The 20,233-nt window shown below is 31.7% G+C and overlaps 1 protein-coding gene and 1 long non-coding RNA gene across 2 annotated transcripts; both read left to right on the top strand.

Annotated features, from left to right (window-relative positions):
- Positions 1-1,196: 1,196 nt before the first annotated feature.
- Positions 1,197-4,377, top strand: LOC137809536 (fasciclin-like arabinogalactan protein 21). The gene is made up of 3 exons (XM_068610643.1): positions 1,197-2,503; positions 2,993-3,069; positions 4,071-4,377. The coding sequence occupies exons 1-3, from the start codon at positions 1,259-1,261 to the stop codon at positions 4,375-4,377; spliced, it is 1,629 nt and encodes a 542-aa protein (XP_068466744.1). The 5' UTR covers positions 1,197-1,258.
- Positions 4,378-11,853: 7,476 nt separating this feature from the next.
- Positions 11,854-12,658, top strand: LOC137809810 (uncharacterized). Its single transcript, XR_011080816.1, has 3 exons — positions 11,854-11,897; positions 12,287-12,372; positions 12,525-12,658. It is a non-coding gene; the product is annotated as an uncharacterized lncRNA (long non-coding RNA).
- The last annotated feature ends 7,575 nt before the right edge of the window (positions 12,659-20,233 follow it).

The following is a 20,233-nucleotide window of genomic DNA, read 5'->3' as shown; positions in this document are numbered from 1 at the left end:
TTCAAATGTCTTTTTAAGCATCGTTGTTCTCAAATACCGGTTGGATTTTTAATTGAGGCACTTGCTAGTTGCAACACTTTTGCTAAATTGACCATGCCTACATCATTCAAATCTGTTCCCTTCAATTCTGAACTGTTGTTTAAATCCAACCCTAACCGTTCACAGCACTAAAGGACTCGTGCGTAATGGAATTTCTTTTCCCTAGGCGGGTAGGCGGGTAGAGGAAGTTGATTATTGTACGAAGATTGTTGTTAAACATTGTTGTATGATGTGGAACAGTTGGGTCTGCTTGTATTAAAATCGAGTAAAAATTATTTTAACATAACTAATTCTGAAAACTGTAGAACATAGTTTAGTTGTTTTATATTAATTTCATTCCTAGCTTTTACATTGAAATGTGTTACGGTAAAGAAAAATTAAGGATTAAATACATTTTGGGTGCAGAAGTAATCAATGGAAGCTCAGATGCATTTTTAAACATGAACTAGGGATGAAATATAGTTTCTTTACACTGCTCAATGTGAAACTCCACAAGTAATTCAGAGAGGGGGCGTGTAAGAATAAAGGTGTCTATCAATCATATACAATACACTCAAAAATATGTAATACGCTCAAGCATGCCAACTTCCTTCAAAACCAATTACAAAAATACTAGGTGTAAAAACTACCGGATCAATACATCAAATTTAGTTGTGAAGATTAAATCAAGTAGAAATACATCATATGAACGTGGTTGGTTTCTACACAAGAAGTGAACACAAAAAAAACTTTTCCTATTGAATTTTGCTGATTCAACTCGTACAAGAACTTTAACTTTTTGATAAAATTCAAAAAATATAAACTAGAAGATAACTTTAATTTCTTTTCAAGTATTTGTTAAGTTAATAATTACCTTAGATTTTGAAAATATCTTTATATTTTTCGGGAAACAAAGTTAATAGTTATTAATTATGATAATAAATTATAATCTACTTATATAATAACCAGTTATCAATATAGAAATAAACAAGATAATCCAACGTTAGCTATTTATCTACTCAAGAATATATAGAAATAAGGAACTCCACCCAACCAGAACATCACAATAATTTTAATATTTATGGAAAAATAAAAATTAATAAGGAACAACATATAAATAGGAACAATATTATATTGATTAATAAATTTTGTTGACAAAAATCATATTTATTGTAGTTTGTGGGAAAGAGAATTCTCCCTCCAAAAGAAGCACTCCACATTCTTTCTTGCAGTGGTATGCATGGCTTATTCCCATTGGTGTTGGTTCCCACTGTACATTGCAGCCTCAGTAGGTCTTGGAATCATCGCCATATCCTCAGCAATTCATTCATCTGATTCCAAGAACTCAACCCAAGAAGCCAAACCCATACCCCATGACCTCTCACTCAATGCTTCCAACGCTCTTCGAAGAGCAGGGTTCCTTCTCATGGCAGACCTTCTCCACCACTCCCCTTCATTCTTCAAACCGCCCCAAAACTCAACCATCTTCGCCATCAAAGACTCCGCCATCAGAAACACCTCACACCCTCTTTGGTTCCTCAAAACCCTCCTCCTCTATCACACCGCCGCCGCCACCTCCTCCAACCCCTTCTCCTTCCACGATCTCCTCAACATGTCCCAAGGAACCTGCCTCACCACCCTCCTTCGCCACAAAAACATTTCCCTCACCAAGGTCGACCGTGCACGAAACTCCCTCGAGATCAACAACGTGTTGATATCGAACCCTAACATTTTCCTCGGAGACCAACTCGCCGTGCATGGCGTTCTTGCACCCTTCTCTCCCTTGCACCCCCAAGACCTTCTTCAACGGGGTTTGGATTTCTTCATTCGCTCCCCCACTTGTTCTTCCAACGCCTCCCTTTCCAAGGACGGCGTTCAGTGGAACCGCATTCTTCACTTGCTCCGTTTAAAAGGGTACGCTTCATTCTCAGTTGCACTGCATTCAGTTCTTGAAGGGACAAAGAAAGATTATCGGGGTAGTTTGGGTTTTGCTACCATCTTTGCTCCTCCTGATTTCATGTTGCTTGGCCCCAACCCTTCGACTTTGCTTGATAGAGCTGTGAGGCTTCATATTCTTCCTCAGAGGCTTCGTTACGAAGAACTCACTTCTCTGCCGGTTAGGACTCTCTTGAAGACGCTCGTGCCTGATGAGCTTCTCGAAATTGACGGGGTACTGGATTTGGCGCCGTGCATGCTCGTTAACGGTGTTGAGATTGTGGCACCTGACATGATCACTTCGGAGAAGTTCGTGGTTCATGGGATTTCTAAAGCTTTTAAGATGGCTGAGCTTGCTGGAATACAAAGTTCGTTTGAACACTCATCCTCTGATGATGATGATGCCAGTGGTAATTTCTTACCCAAGAGAAAAACTCAAAACATATTGAGGGTTGAAAAGTCAACTAAAAATGATGAGAATGTATATTTTGAAGATACTGCATCGAGTGGAAAAGCCTCGCAGTATTACATACGAGGATCCAAGCTAAAGGTAGTCACATCATCGTCATCTTTATTTCAATTTGATCTAAATTCTCTATTTTTAGAATTGATTTTAATTGTATAATTGACTGAGAAAAACTGCCTCTAAAATCTTATGGTGAAGATGACTAAGAGTCTAATTAAAATGCTTTCTATATATAGAATTGTTTTCTTGCTGTTGTTTGAAAATATTCCCTAAAGAAAGAAAAATTAAGCTGCTGTTGTTTGATGTTTTGAGTTCCAGGGAAACTATACAGATGTGATTTGAAGTCTATATGACATTTTTCGATCCTTAATATATTATCTCATTAGCACATTTCATATCAAGATCATGGCCAAAGTGAATGAAAAATAAAGAAAATGTAGACTACTGAATTGATCAAAATTTGAGGACAGTGAATATGATAGTAGTTTCTGAATTTATGGAAGCAGTACAATTTGTTTTGTCCTACTTTAAACTCAGTTGCAAGTTTCTTATTTCTTTTCTTCACCACACCAGCTGGATGAAGCAGAAAAAGAGATTGAAGAGTTGAACAGAGACCAAGAAACTGTCATTGGAGCATTTTCTGAAGAGGGGTAGGCATCGTGATCAATATAAATGAAAGAAAGGGTTATGTTGTTTTTCTTTTAATCCAAAACCAGTGGTTGCAATGAAGACGTGTGTGCTTCTCCTGTAGGAGGCATAAAAAACTATCCAATTAGAGCTGCTTAACAAGACACGGATGCAAAGAAAACAAGTCTTCACTTTCATCATTTATACTGTTAATCGTTTCTATACTTTCACGTCTACCATTTTATTCATATTCAAATTTCTATGAATGTCTATGGAAATGAATAGGTCACCAATTTTATGTATATCTATGGAAATGTTTCCTTTTCAATTAGGAAATAACTTTAATCCATGTTAACCTAAAAAGATATCACTTTTTTTTACACGGGTTATTTTTCAGTTAGGACTAAGTTTTTTTCAGTTGTAACTTATAATTATTTTTTTTATCTACATTCAGAGATTTTTTTTTACAAGAGTTGACAATTTTTATTTTTTTTTATGAATCCCGTTTTTGTTGATTGATATATGTCTATATTTTTGTACCAAGATTTGTTGCATTATTTTTTGACGATGCAAATGTTTTTATTTTTAAGTTGATCAGAATCTTTTAGTTAATATCATTGAAAAAATTAACCGATTCCTACTTTATCTAAATCAATAAACTATTATAAAACTTGAAATAGTATCCTGTAACTTTTACTGTTAATTATATGGAGTTTGGAAATAACTAAGTTTAAAAAAACATAAATATATGAAATAAAGTTATTTGTTTTTAATACTTTAGAAAAAATGTAAGAGTAATAAGTGTGTTTGTTTTTAATAATTTAAGTACTACCAGAAAAAAACACTTTATTGAATAGGAATAAAGGAGAATTACGTGACTTTTGCTCCCCAAGACGCAGAGCTTCTTTTTCTCTCCGTGACCGTGAGAGCAAGATTTTTCGTTGAAGGAATTAAGAAGCTGCGTGAAAATCTTTTCACCGTGCGTTTTGCGAATGCCATTCGGTTATGCAAAACGACACTGCAGACAGTCGAAGGACAAGGTACGTGTTAGGGTTCCTTTAGGTCTTCGCCCTCTCTCCTCACAATCGCTTCCACTGCGTACCTTCTTCCGACCCTCACTCCGGAGGCGCTCCACCACCGCTGGAAAACCTATTAGGTTTGCCTCTGCGCACGTTCCGCACGCTCTCCTTCTAGCTTCCTGCAACTCCGACGGCACCCTCCACCATCGTCCTCTAACATCATTCTTCCACCGTTGTGCTCTGGCCACACCAAACGACGCTGCCACACTGCAGAGCGGGCCGCACCACTGTCAAACGAGCGCCGCCGCATAGACCCAACCACCGTGAAACCAGACGAACCCTAATAGCAGCAGGTCCAGGTTACGTAAACTAACGAAACTGAAACCCTAAATTGAAGATTTGGGGGTTTTAGGGTTTCCTACTATAGGTTCGGACTTGTTAGCCTTTTAACATGGCGGATGGCTCTGCGGGTTTCTTCATTCCATGGACTTGTTTGATCGATCGAAAAGTCTGTCCTGATAATAAAGTATATTCCATGTCCGGTCAAAGGAAGACTTTTGCTCAGGCTTTGGGAAATACATGTGATATTCCTTTGTCCCAACTACCTACCCCTTGTATTAAGGGTGACATGATTGCTGTCCAGATTGATGAGGCAGATTACTTGGCTGGTCTTGAGGATTGCAAAACCCATCTCCATGGTCGGGTTATTCTATCTAAGGGGGATAAACCTCTCACACACCTGGATTTAACTAAAAAGTTGCAGCCGGTGTGGAAAGCTCTTGGACCATGGAAAGCAATTCCTCTTGGAAAGGGTTTCTATGAGTTTGAGTTCGCTTCTATAGAAGACATGAGATGGGCCCTCGGAATGGGTTCCCTCAAGTTATCTCCTGGTTTATTGAGATTGTTTGCCTGGACAAAAGACTTTGTCCCAGCTACCATGAAGAATACCAAAACTCAGACATGGGTTAGAATCTACCATTTGCCTTTGGAGTATTGGAAACCAAATACAATATATTCCACGTTAGAGGCCTTGGTACTCCTTTGTCTTTGGATGAGCATACTATGAGAAAGAATAGGGGTATGTTTGCTAGAGTGTTGGTGGATATTGATCTTTTGTCCCCTCTCTCCGATCAACTTTTGGTTGAACGTCCAGACTTTGCTTTTGTAGCTGGTGTGGAATATGAATGGCTCCCTCCTTTTTGCTCTCATTGTAAGATGATTGGGCACGAGCTTGCTCAGTGTCGGGCGATCCATGACCAGGGTCGTGTTCTTGGGCCTCAACATAAACCTTCTCAGAAGGCATCTTCTGATGAACGGGACCAAGGGAGGACCGTGATTCCTAAACAACGTAAAGAATATAGGAAAAAAGATCCGGAGACAAAACTCGTGGAAGGCCTCATTGATAAGTTGAAAGTTGATGAAACAGGTGGAGGGGAGGATGTTTTTGCAGATATGCCTCCTCTGGAGGATGCTTCAGATCATGATAGGTCCTCACCCAAGCAGGGGTTGTCCACTCCCACTTTGGACTCACTTGCTGTTATGCAAGCTAAGGACTCAGAGTCAAATTCAACAACTTTTATTGATGATCATCATGTGGAGGTATCTGTTCCTGTGATTGTACCATCTCCGTTGCGTACTACCTCTCCTCAGAGGGTTAAATCACATGCGGATACTAATGCTCTAGTTCCTAATGTGGAGGTCTCTGCTATTGTGATTGTACCATCTCAGTCGCCTCATCCCTCCCCTCGAAAGGCTAAATATCTTGGGGATGTTAAAGCAATATCGTTGGTCCTTCAAAATCACTTTTCTTCTCTTGATGGTTTGGAAACTACAGATGTGGGAGTTGATTCTCATATTGGAGCGTCAACTATTCCGCCTACCATTGTTGGAATTAATTCTGATCATATTGAAAATCAGGTTGTTTCAAAATTTTGGACTGACTCTAATGACATGGAGGAGGATGACAGTGATAATGGGGAGGAAACAGTTCGCACTAAAAGAAAACCAGGGAGACCACCTAAGGGGACTGGTAAATCCAGGAAAACTGCTAAGGCAGTTCTCTCTACAACGTCGCAATGAAGGTCTCTTCATTTTTTTGGAATGTAAGAGGATTGGGGAACCACAAAACTGTGGAGATGTTGCTTAGTTTACTTAACCTACATAAACCTCTCCTGGTTTTTCTTGTTGAACCCATGATGTCGTACACTAATGCTTTCGACGTCCTTTTCAAATCTGTTAATATGCATTTGGTGGCTACGTCTCCTATTGTTAATAAAGTTGCTAAGCTTTGGTGTTTGTCGGTTCCTAATCTTGTCCAAAATTTCTTGGTTAATGATCAATTTATCTCTGTAACTTGTCGTCTGCAGGATAAGAGTTTTAGCTTTGCAGGTGTTTATGGTGCTAACACATACTTGTCTAGACGATTTTTATGGAGGGATCTTAGTTTCTTCACAGGGCCTTGGTGTATTCTGAGAGATTTTAATGCTGTGCTCTCGGCGGATGATTGTAAAGGGGGGGTGGCTCCTAATCAGGTTTCTTGTAATGAATTCCTGGACTGGATTAATACTAATGATATTTCTTGTATGCCTTTTACTGGATCTTGTTATACTTGGTGTAACGGAAGGAAAGGGTTGCATAGAATTCACAGAAGACTAGATAGGGCTTTATGTAATGGAGTGTGTCTGGATGAATGAGAATCTTGTTCTTATCAGGTTCTTGTTAAAAATTGTTCTGATCATTCCCCTATTCTTGCTAGTCTTGCTAGTAATTCTTTGCGGAAGGTTAGCACTTTTCGTTTCTTTTCGATGTGGCTTCAGGACACTTCGTGTCTAAAGCTTATTCATGATTCTTGGGCTAATCAGGTTGTTGGTTGTCCTATGTTTATCTTGCAACATAAGTTAAAAAGGTTGAAACTTGAGCTCCGAGACTGGAATAAAAATTCTTTTGGTAATGTTCATAATGGAGTTCTTCTTAAGCAGGACATCCTTCTTGGTATTCAAAAAAGCTTAGAGACTGCTAGTTTGTCTGATAGTGATGGACTTCTCTGTCAAGAAAAGATTGCTAAGGAGGAGCTTGATCATGCTCTTCACTGTCAATATTTGTTTTGGAAAGAAAGAGCTAGGATGTTATGGTTCAAGGATGGAGATCGAAATACTGCTTTTTTCCATGCGGTGGTCAAAAGGAGATATAATTCTAGTGGGATTCATCGTCTACGGATTGATAATGAGGTTACAGAGGATCCTAAAATCATTGAGGATCATATTTTGGACTTTTATAAAAAAATTTATGCTGAGTCTATTTCTAATGTTCTGGATACTGATAATATGGAAGATTTTATTGGCACTTATATTCCTGCGTTGGTTTCCTCTAAGGAGAATATGATGTTGATTAAGTGTCCTGATTTCTCTGAAATTAAAAATGCTGTTTTTAATCTTAACGGTAATAGTGCTCCTGGTCCTGATGGTTTTGGTGGTGTTTTCTATCATTCTTGCTGGGAAATTATTGGGACAGATGTTTGCAATGCTGTTCAACAGTTTTTTTAAACAAAACTGGGTTCTCCTTGGAATGAATAGTAATGTGGTATCTCTTATTCCAAAGGTTCAGGGTGCTGATTCCATTAAAGATTACAGGCCAATTGCTGTTGCTAATTTCAAGTTTAAGATTATTTCCAAGATACTGGCGGATAGGCTTGCACTTGTGGCTGCTAGAATCATTTCTCCTAATCAATATGGATTTGTGCAGGGTAGACAGATTCAGGATTGCATTGGTATTGCTTCTGAAGCTATTAACCTTCTTTCTAAAAAGGTTAGAGGAGGTAATGTGGCTTACAAAGTTGATATTCATAAAGCTTTTGACACTCTAAGTTGGAAGTTCTTATTATTAGTTTTAAAACGCTTTGGTTTTCACCCCTCATTTGTCGGTTGGATTAGTACAATTCTCCGTTCAGCTATGCTTTCTATAAGAATAAGTGGTAGTTTGGTGGATTTTTTTCCTTGCAGTCGAGGGGTAAGACAAGGTGATCCATTGTCTCCTTTACTTTTTTGTCTTCCAGAGGAAGTTCTTAGTAGAGGTCTCTCTAAGCTTGTGGATGATAAGAAGATTTTAAATATGGCCAGTCCGCACGGTTATCTCACTCCCTCTCATATTTTGTATGCTGATGACATATTTATTTTTTGTAGGGGGGATATTAAGTCTCTTAAAAATTTGAGTTCTTTTCTTAAAACATATGGTGATTTTTCTGGTCAATATATAAATAACTCTAAAAGTAGTTTCTTCACCATGGATAATTCTCCAAGATTTGTCACCAAAATTCAAAATATTCTTTCCTGTAGTCATGGTTGTTTGCCTTTCCATTATTTAGGAGTGTCTATCTTTGTTGGTGCTCCAAAGTGTCGGTTTCTTCAACCTTTGGCTGATAAAGTTAAATTGAAGCTCGCATCTTGGAAAGGTAAATCTCTTAGCATGATGGGTCGAATTCAGCTGGTCAATACAGTGATTACTGGATCTCTAGCTTATAGTTTTAATATGTATAAGTGGCCTGTTTCACTTATTAAGCAAGTTGAGCAGTGGTGTCGGAATTTTATTTGGACTGGTGATATTCTGAAAAAAGGTATTGCTACCGTTAATTGGGGGAAAATTTGTTCACCTCTTGAGGATGGAGGCTTGAATATCATTAATCTTCATCATGAAAATAATGCATATCTTCTTAAGCTTGCTTGGAACTTTGCTTATAGCGACAAACCTTGGTCTTTACTCTTGAAAGCCAGGGTTCTTAAATCAAAATATGAATTTCGAACGGTTTATAGATCTTCCTCTCTTTGGCCTGGAATTAAGCAATTTTATTCTACCATACTTGACTATACTTATTGGACTGTTGGTACAGGTTCTTTTATTAATTTCTGGAATGATAAATGGTGCTCTACTACTTCTTTAGCAAATATTGCAGGGTTATTTAAAGGTGTTAGCATTCCGGATACAGTCTCTCAATTTTGGACAGGTTGTGATTGGAATATTCCCTTCTCTTTACAGCAGATGCCTCTTTTTTTTAATCATATCGTGATTAGAGAGGAACAGGATATTCCTAATTGGATTCTAAATGAGTCTGGTCGTTTCACTCTTAAATCGGCTAGGACTTTTTTCTTGGAACCAGGAGTTCCAGGTGGTTGGGGTAAATTCATTTGGTCTGCATCTATTCCGCCTTCCAAAACTCTAGTACTCTGGAAAAATTTTCATGGGCGACTTCCTACAGATCAACATATTCAGAATAAGGGTTTGCATATATGTTCTATGTGTTCGCTTTGTGAAAAGCAAGAGGAATCTATTCAACATCTATTTTTTGAATGTTCTAACGCATTGCATATTTGGAGTTGGGTACGACAAATTTTTCTTCCTTCTCATTTCTCTAATAAGGAGGATATACTTTCTTTTATTAAGAGTGATGGTAGTCCTCTGGTTAAATTGATTAAGCTTGCGGTGATAACCTTTTCTTTATGGATGATATGGCGTATGAGGAATTATGCTAGATTTCAGGATAAGATTGGGGTTTCTAAGGCTATTTCGATAATTAAAGATTTAACTTGTCTAGTGGGAAATTCGTCTAAAGCTTCAATGAAGAATGATATGTTGGACTTCAACGTGATTAAGTTTTTCGGTATTAAGACTCGTAGCGGTAAAGTTCTTCGTCCTCTTCCTATTAGATGGGAATTTCCTTCACCAGGCTGGGTCAAAATTAATACTGATGGGGCTGCTAGGGGGTATCCTGGTCTTGCTACTTGTGGAGGTATTTTTCGTGGGAGTATGGGAGAATTTATTGGTGCTTTTTCAGCGTTTCTTGAAGTTCAAACTGCTTTGGTTGCTGAGTTTTATGGAGTTATACATGCTATGGAGGAAACTCAAAAAATGGGACTTACTAATGTCTGGCTTGAATGTGATTCTGCCTTGGTTTGTGCTGCGTTTACTGCTAGGACTAATGTTCCGTGGATGCTTCAGAATCGATGGAATACTTGTCTTAATTTTTGTGGGACAATCAGGTTTAGGGTAACTCATATTTTTCGTGAAGGGAATGCGTGTGCTGATAAGTTGGCTAATTTATGATTTATTCATAGAGAATCTTTTCATTGGTATAATAGACTCCCTGCTAGTCTGTTCTTAGAATTCTTTATGGATAGGTATAATCTACCTATGTATCGTTTGTGTTAACATATGGGTTTTGGTCTAGTCCCCCCATATTTTTGTATTTTCTTTCTTTTTTCTTTTTTTAATAATATTTTTTCATCTGATGGCAGATGATTGTTGTTACTTGAGGTGTCAGCTTAGCTGAGATGTCAAGTTGCATAGTGATGCCTAACACAAAAACTTTATAAAAAAAAAGAATATCAAGATTAAGAGCACAAGAATATAATTGTTCCGCACTAGATCCAGTTTTAGTCTTAAACATATATAGTTTGCGAAAGTCTAGTTTAAAAATCCTTTGTTAATAGAATAAAGACAATGTTTAATCAATATCAGTTAGACATTATTCATAAAACAAATTAATGCATGAACAAAAGGGGTGTATTCCTAAATCATAGTTGGAGTGTGTTTTTTTTTTTTTTAATTTGGTATCTATTCTCCACATAACCTTCATTTGTGGTATAAAAATGAATATATACAATATGACCCATAATTAATATTTTAAATTATTCAATAATTTATAATATTATTTTGATTAGTAGTTAAAGCTTTAATAAATAAGTTAAATATTAATTTAAAAAATATTTTATAATTTCTTTTAGTAATAAAAATTATTTTAAATACTAATAATTTTTTATTTTATAAAATAATATCTAATTTAGTTAATATAATAATTAATTTATTTTTTCCAAATTAGTTGATAATAATTTTGTTATATTTGTACAAGGGTGCATTCTCCAATATTACAATTATTGATATCTTTCTAGTTAAATAACCAATAAATTAATATTTATTAACTAAAGATCAACTAAGAACTAATATATGTGAAATATAAATTCATTAATTAAACTATTACTAAAAATACTACTTTTATACTAAATTTAATCATTTTTCCATTTATGTTTATGAATATATATTTACATTTAGTTTCAAATAAAAAAGTAAAAATGGTTATTATTTGCATAAAATATATAAATATGTAAATGTGATATATAATATTTGTTTTAAAATTTTAATTAAAAAATATTTTTTACTCTTTTATAGACAATAAAAATAATAATTATTCAATATAAAAAATAATTTAAATATTAAAGTAGTCTCTCAGCCTATAATCGTTTAATAATTTGATTATAATTAACAGATTATTTAAATAAAATATTTTAACAAATTGTTGAATTTAGTAAACATTATTAATTAGTAAAAAATAATACTTTTTAAAATTTATTATTTAAATATTTGTCTACTTATCATTCCATTTTAAGACATCTCAAATATTAATATATTACTAGTTAAGTAATTAATAAATTAATGTTATTTTTTAATTATTATTTATTAATTAAAATCAATAAATAATTAATGTATCTAAACTATTCATTTAATAAGAAAAAATAATAATAATAATAATAATGTAATATTTAATTTAATAATATTAGTTTACAATCAGTTTATAATTTAATAATTATTCAATATAAAATCTAATTGATTATTTACATATTTGTCTACTTAACATTTCATTTTAATACGTCTTAAATAAAAATATATATATATATATATATATAAAAATATATATATATATATATATATATATATTTGTTGGGTCTCATGACACAACACATTGTAAAACCCCAGGAAAATCTTCGCTATCTTCCATACTTTCAAAGGTGTGCTTCTTATGAATTATGAGTCCTTTTTTCTATCATGCTATTTGTTTAGAGAGTATTCCTATTGTTAATCTTTGTTCAAGAATGTGATTCACATTATGCTCTATGAGTTAATATTTGCAACAACCACATGCTTATAATTATGAAACACGAGCACTCATACACAAAATGTTTTGTTTTGTAGGATTTAATTACCTATTTGTCATATTTTGCCGTTTTTTGTCCCTTCCAAGTTCCTACATTCTCCTTCTACCATTTTTTTTTCCTGCACTCTTGTCACTGTATAACCCTTTGGTGTATAATATTAGAGAATGAGATAATTAATGTGGATTTTTTTTTTCATTTTATTATTAACTAGATGATACTAATTATTTTTTTGTGTTACTCAGTGCTTTCTGTGTTAATGCAATGGCAGTACTACGTTCGACGGTAGTCTCATCGTTGTTCATCTTCGGAGTCCTCGCTTTTGTTGCAGGTGCGTTTTTCATATTCATAATTTTGTTCTTGCGTGGTTCTTGTTTACTATTTTTTTTGTTTTTCCAATCAACCGTCAATGAATATAGAGAAAGAAGATTTACAATAAAGATTTGAATGAAAATTTATTGTGATAGTAATGGGTTGATGCAGGTTGTGCCATGGGTGAATCTAGCAGCAAAGGAGTGAGAACAGAAGAGCAGTGCAGCAAGAACTGCATAAGTGTAAGTCAAAGTCAAACGAGTCCACTTCCGAGTGGAATTCCACAATACACAGTTGAGATCGCAAATACTTGCAGCAACTGCAAAATTTCTGGCATTCATGTGAACTGTGGCATGTTCTCTTCTGCTACTCTCATAAACCCTAAAATCTTCAGACGCCTTGCCTACTATGATTGTTTGGTTAATGATGGGAAACCCTTAAACAGTGGTGCCATTGTTTCCTTTAGATATTCTACAACCTTCCTTTATCCTCTCTCTGTTTCCTCTGTGGTCTGTGGTTGACCCTCCATCTTTAACTGCTATGACACTATATAAGAGGATAATATCAATTCTCATTCCAGATACTTGTCACTCTCAATATTTTGCTTTCACTCTACACTTATATTTTGTTTTCTGTAAATTAATTATGATATTAAAGAAGATTTTAATTATAACTCAACCTTATAAAATTATGTTATAAAATTGATGATTTATAAAACTGATTATTTATAAGGTAAGATTTACACTTATTTATATATTATGATCTTTATCCTTAGTCAATGTGAGATTTCGAACATATTTTCTCTGTCGAAACTGTTAACTCATGTGTGACTATATATTATAGGTGGTCAATAGCGGGTGACTGGTTAATAAATTCTCACTGAGATATACTCTAAATAACTTTAATATCATATTTAAATCTAACTCATTCTTATAAAATCGGCTTATAAAACTTATAAGATGAGAGTTACACCCGCTTGTATACTACAAAATATCTTTATCTATAGTATGAGAGATTTTCATCAGATATTATCATCTTGAATAAGTGTATAATATTTTATTTTTTTTATATAAATAAATATTTTATTTTTTTTATATAAATAAATATTTTATATCTAAAAATAAAAACCATAAATAAAATATGTTTTATATTTTTTAGAATTACTGATTATAATATATTAAATGCGTATTACAAAGTGAACTTTAAGCCTAACTCAACCCCATAAAACCGGCTCATAGGGTTGAGGTTTGCACCCACTTATATACAATAAAAGACTCTAATCTCTAGTCGATGTGGGATCTCCAACAATGCGTGATACAATTTTTTTTTTCTTTTTATATAGCTTAAAATCGAAACAAAACAACTCTTATATAATACATTAATATATATTAAAAAAAAGTATATGTAATAGTTTTATTCAAAAACTTTTTTTTATCCACAAAATATATATATATATATATATATATATATATAAAATTGAGGTATTTCAGGATACCTCAACCCTTATTCAAAAGACGAGAACATAACAGACCTCTAACCTTGAGCACGCCTACTCTTCCCTACCTTATCTCTAATCTCTTGTAAACCCATCTGTTTTGACCCTTGCACCTCTAACCATCATTATTTTTAATAGATCTCATACATACCAATGGTTTCAGGCACCAATCAGAGTAAGAAAAACATGTGAAACGTACCTTTGATGTTACCCATAACCAAATTTTCAACTGCGTCATCGTGAAGATTTCGGTGTGATCAATTCGTCCATTTTTAAAGATATTCTTGTTCCTTGGTTTTCACAATTCTCCAATTATTACTATCCACTACACAACCAAATCTAGTTAACAACTTCACTTTCCTTAATCATTTTGAACTGAGAGAAGTGCATTTTCGAATCCTGGTGAACCATTCATGCCATATTCACTCACTCATAACACTTAGACCAAACAAGCCAAGCTACCCGACATGTACAAAATAGGTGAGATATTGTTTCCGCCCCCTCCCCACACATATTACAATCGGTATTTTCCACAGTTATCCCCCCTTTTCACCAAATTGACTTTAGATGTTATTTTATCCTCCAACACCCTCCAAGCTGTAAAATGAGCTGAAGGTTGTCTTAATCCTCCAAAACCCCTCATACATAGCGCGCGCAGTCAACTTGATCTTTTAAAACCCCGTAAGCAGATTGGATTGTATGCTTTGTAGAGTCACTATCTTTCCATGCCCACAAATCTTCCTTTTCTTCATTTAAGCTCTTCCTACCGAACAACGTTGTCAGTTGTTGCTCTTGTTGCTTTTCCCAATCAAACAAATTCCTTCTCCATCCTATCTTCCATGTCCACTCAATATTGTTATTTCAATCCCCTCCTTGTCTCAGCTTGGTTTTCCTACAAGAACAAATAGAAAACAACCTCTGGAATTTATCTTTAAGAGTTTCATTTCCCACTCATTTATCCTCGTACAAATTAATCTCTCTCCTATTCCCAACCCTCCCAAAGAACGTTGTCCTTAATCGTAACACGAATAACATTTGTAATCACACCGCCCTACTCCCTCCTTTCCTTCCCCTTCTCCATTGCTTGTGCGTAAGTTTGTCATTGTCCCTTCATCCTCCACACCTTTCTTTGTTGCACCAGTCCACTCCTCCTATATTTTTGACCTGTTGACCCCAGTTTCCAAGTCTCTATCGATATATCAAGTTTAACACTTCTTCATTAACAACCTCTTGAAATCTAACAAACCCAAACCTTTGATTTCTAATGTTTAATTTCTTTGAAATGAGTTATATGTCTTCGATTCTATCCCTTCTCTGAAAATTTTTCCAAATATCTCTTTCATCCTGGTCATTACGAAAGTTGGTGAAAAAGTTTAAGTAATGACGATGATAATACCAAAGAAGATGATGATTTTACTCTTACATTAGAATTTTTTCCATTACAAAACTTTTGCCTTGATTTTTTAGGCTTTGAGCTTGATTTACAGGTGACCTATGCTGCTTCCGGTGTATGGCGTTATTGAGTTAACAAGGTTAGCAGTTCAAACAAAGCATTTCATCTCATCACATCTTGTATCTTCCTTGCTGCTTCCTATCACGTAGTTTTATTCAAATACTATTTCATAGATAAATACGTAATCGTTATTTTAAAAATAGTATAATAAATTTAAGTGTGATTATCTTAATTATAAACAGTATTAAATATTTGCTTTAATTGAATTGTAAACTTCAAAAGTAATTTAATTATTTTAATTCATTTTATATTTTTGGATTAAACTAATTATAATAAATATTACAGTTAAAAAAGAAAACTAAAATGTAAAAAAAAGTGATAAAATATTTTGAAAAATTAAAATATGACAGTATTTTCGTTCCTTCCTAGTTTTTCCTTTATGATTTTTTTTTCCACCGTGGTTATTGTATTATCCTTTCATTAATTAATAGATAGATCAGATTTTATTTTTTTTTATAAATGTGTAGTTCATTATTTATGACGATGAAAACCATACTTAATTTTTTAGGAATTAGATAAATTCTTTTTAAACGTGTTCGAGAGGTAAGCAAATTACTTAATATATTTATAATATATCAAAATATAAGTAGGTTGTTAATAATTTTGAGAAACCTGGCAAACACATTCGTGATTTTTTTTTATGAATATATTTTTAAAGATAAATTAACATGAGGAAATGTATTTTTACATCTTCAAATTCCTGAGAAACTAAAAATTTTCCCAAGCGAACGTTCTCCAATAGTGATGTTAAAATTTAGTTTATCTAGAAAGCAAAAGAATACTGAAATGGATAAATATATTCAGAATTAAAATTTAATCAAATTGATTTAAGTTTAAAAAATAGAATATGAAAGAAACAATAAAAAAGAAATAATGTAATTTAATAAGTGTGAGAAACACTTAAGAACATTTTTTTTTGCATGTTTGTTTAATATATATTTCATAATTTTTTAATATAATTTTTATATATACATTTTAGTTTTTTTTGTTGATCGGCACATTTTAGTTATATACACAAACAAATTGAGCATTAGTAGACAATTAAGCCAAATAAATACAAGACTCAGTTCTTCTTTTTCTTCACCCTTTAATCTTTTTATTTATTATTTACTTTTAACACACTCTCTCATATTTACCTCACCAGTGTAGACGCAGCACACTCATCTAAGTATAGTTATGAAATTAAAGCTTAATTTAATTTTTATGGGTTTTACTGCACTACATTAATTTTTTTAAAAATTATAGTTTTTTATTTTAATATATTTTTTAATAAAATTTATAATATTAATGTTTTATTTTATTATTAAAATAATATATTTTGAAAATAAATAAAAAATATTTATTAAATTGTTGAATTCTTGTACTTTGAAAATGAGTTTTTATTTTTTTTTATCGACAAGAATGAGTTTTCATTGAAATTCTTACTTTCATAATTCTTTTATAATATCCTAATTTTTAAATTAATAATATTGATATATTATTTTTTCTAAATATCATCGGTTAGTGTTTCATTAAAGTAATTATATGTTAATTTAAAAGCAAACAAATTATTATTATTATGAGTTAAATTAATATATTTATAAAATAGTAATATTAAAAATAATAAAAATATTATTTAAGGTGATGAAGAATAAGACTCTACTATATATAATTACCCCAAATTAATTATTTTTTTATACAATTAAATTTACATTTTTTTAATGTAAAGGGGTAAAAGTAGGTTGAGCGTGAAATAGAGTATGGGGGTAGAATTGAGTACTCACGTGGCGCACTCACATCTTTTGTAGAATTGACATGCAATCTTTATTTTATATTTCGAAATTTTTATCCTATTATACATATATGTTAAAATTATTTATCTAATATATCTAAATAAAAAAGAATTAAAATTATTCAAAACTTTATTTAAAAAAAATATTTTTTTGTAGAAATTGCCTCGTAGATTACAACAATATGAACCCCTATATTTTATATAGGGTCAGCCAATATGATCTGCCTTATTAAGTTTCTTGACTTTTTGAAGAGAAATATAGATCATTTATGTCATTCCAAACCCCATCCTATGCCTTCTTCTTCTACCATCAAGTTGAATAAATGCACATAATAAATACATAATAAATGTGCATTTATTATCAGTTAATATATAATTTAAATGTTTAAACAAAATTTTATGAAACTGCTAGTTATTTAAATTTTTTTTATGGTTACTTTAGATCTCTTCCCACTAATCAATACTTAATAAATTTTTATGTAAAAAGTATAATAAATGTATGCTTACATTGATTGATTATTAATCCATTTATATTTATGTTTATTTATAAGTAAAGTTGAGAAACATTAATCTAACATTTAATAATGATTATATATAATTAATTCAAACAGTTACTAATATATTTGGCTGATCTGTGATCTTAATGATTTATACAAATTGTTATTCTACCAATAATTATGTTATTTAATGCCACTTATTGTAAATTTGTGTTGCATAGGTTCCTGTTATTTGTAGTTGTCCGTAACTAATGAATTTCTCTTTATTCAATAACCTCAGTTGTTTAAACATATATTTTTCATTTATATATATATATATATATATATATATATATATATATTTGTTTTTTTATTCTGTTCTGACTTGTTGTCTTATTAAAAAACTATTGACTTTATTTTTTTCATTTGATTAAAATTCAAAACATGATAATTACAATAAAATATTATTATTTATCATGTCTTATTATTTTTTAAAATTTTTTGTCAAATTTCATATTTATTCATTTTTTTTATAAAAAGCTTTCATGTTAGACATTATTATGCTACTTGACATCTCAGCTAGTATGACACCTCAAGTAACAACAATCATTTGTCATCACATGAAAAAAATATTATTAAAAAAAATACAAAAATATGGGAGGACTAAACCAAAATTCATATGTTAACAAAAACAATACATAGGTAGACTATACATGTTAATAAAGATTTTTAAGAACAGACTAGATGGAACCTTATTATACCAATGAAAGGATTCTCTATGAATAAATCCTAAATTAGCCAACTTATCAGCACATGTATTCCCTTCACGAAAATTATGAGTAACCATAAATATGATTTTTCCACAATAATTAAGACAAATATTTCATTGATTACGAAATATTCAAGGAACATTTGTCCTAGCAATAAAAACAGCACAAACCAAGACAGAGACACATTCCAGCCAGACATTAGTAAGACTCAACTTTTGAGCTTTCTCCAAAACATATATAACTCCATAAAATTTAGCAACCAAAGCAGTTTGAACGTCAAGAAATGCAGAGAAAGTTCCAATAAACTCCTCTATACTCCAACGAAAAATACTTCCACAAGCGGCAAGACCTGGATAACCCCTAACAACCCCATCAGTGTTAATTTTAACTCATCCTGGTGAAGGAAACTCCCATCTAACAGGAAGAGGACGTAGAACTTTAACAGTACGAGTGTTAATACCAAAAAAACTTGAGCACATTGAAATCGAACATATCATTCTTCATTGAAACTTTAGACGAATTACCCACTAGACAAGTTAAATCTTTAATTTCAATTATCTTTCTTTATCTAATTTTTATTTCTTCTAACTATTTTAAATTCTGAATAACTCTCAGAACTTAATGCCTAGTTTAATATAATACAAAAAAATTATAATTTTTTATAATATTGTAAATGAAAATTGTTTTTTTTTAAAGAAATCTTAATGTCTTTTTCTACCATAATAAAATGATATTATATTTTTTGTTTATAAAAAAATATTTTTCAAAAAATAATGAATATTTAATATCCTCTAACAATTTTAAGATATGATATTAAAGTAATCAATAACATTTTTAGTACATATATTAATGGTTAATACATATAATCTTATCTTATATTCTTAATTATTAAAATAGTGTTTATTTTATAAATTTTTGTAAATATAGTTTACTAATATAAATATTCTCAATTGAACCAGTGAAACTAAGTAATATAATAATAATAATAATAATCATCTATACCTATATATAAAGGGGATTCTCCTTAACTGCTCTTAATTTTTTTTCCTATTTTATCCTTATATTAATATTTAATTTTATTATTGTATTATGGTCATTGTGTCATTTCTTATTCTCTTCTTAACTGCTCTTAATTTTTTTTCCATTTTATCCTTACTTAGTAATTTATTGTATTAATTTATTTATAAAATAATTTTAAAATTTTACCACTACACATAACTCACGTATCCTACTTCCCACTTTCTCTCTCATATATAGGTACCTACTCCTCACTTTCTCACTCCACTACACATAACACATTCTTTTTTTACCATACTTCTCACTTTCTTTTCTCTTTCCTTTTCACTTTCATGTAAATAAATAAATTCATTCATTCTTTTAATTACCGTTCCACTATTTTATTAACCTACTCTTTAACAGTATACTCTTTAACTTCTCATTTTAATGTTATTAAGAGAAATTGTTTTTGAAGAATAAAAAAATACTAAAGAAAAAGAAATAAAAAATGCGGATACACGCTACTATTTAATTGTATACTCTCTAACTTCTCATTTTAATTTTATTAAGAGAAATTATTTTTGAAAAATAAAAAAAATACTAAAGAAACAAAAATAAAAAATGTGGACCGCTAGTAATAATAATAATAGTAATAATAATAATAGTAATAATATTTTTAGTAGATATATTAATGGTTAATACATATAATCTTGATCTTGATATTCTTAATTATGAAAATAGTGTTTATTTGATACATATTTATAAATATAGTTTATAAACATAAACATTATCAATTGAACGAGTGAAACTAAGTAATATATATATATATATATATATATATTAACATTTTTAGTACATA

The sequence above is a fragment of the Phaseolus vulgaris genome, chromosome 2, assembly GCF_000499845.2.
Source record: "Phaseolus vulgaris cultivar G19833 chromosome 2, P. vulgaris v2.0, whole genome shotgun sequence".
In the NCBI taxonomy this organism is placed as follows: Eukaryota; Viridiplantae; Streptophyta; class Magnoliopsida; order Fabales; family Fabaceae; genus Phaseolus; species Phaseolus vulgaris.
The sequence above is the reverse complement of the archived record's forward strand: the minus strand, read 5'-3'. Positions and strand labels throughout refer to the sequence as shown.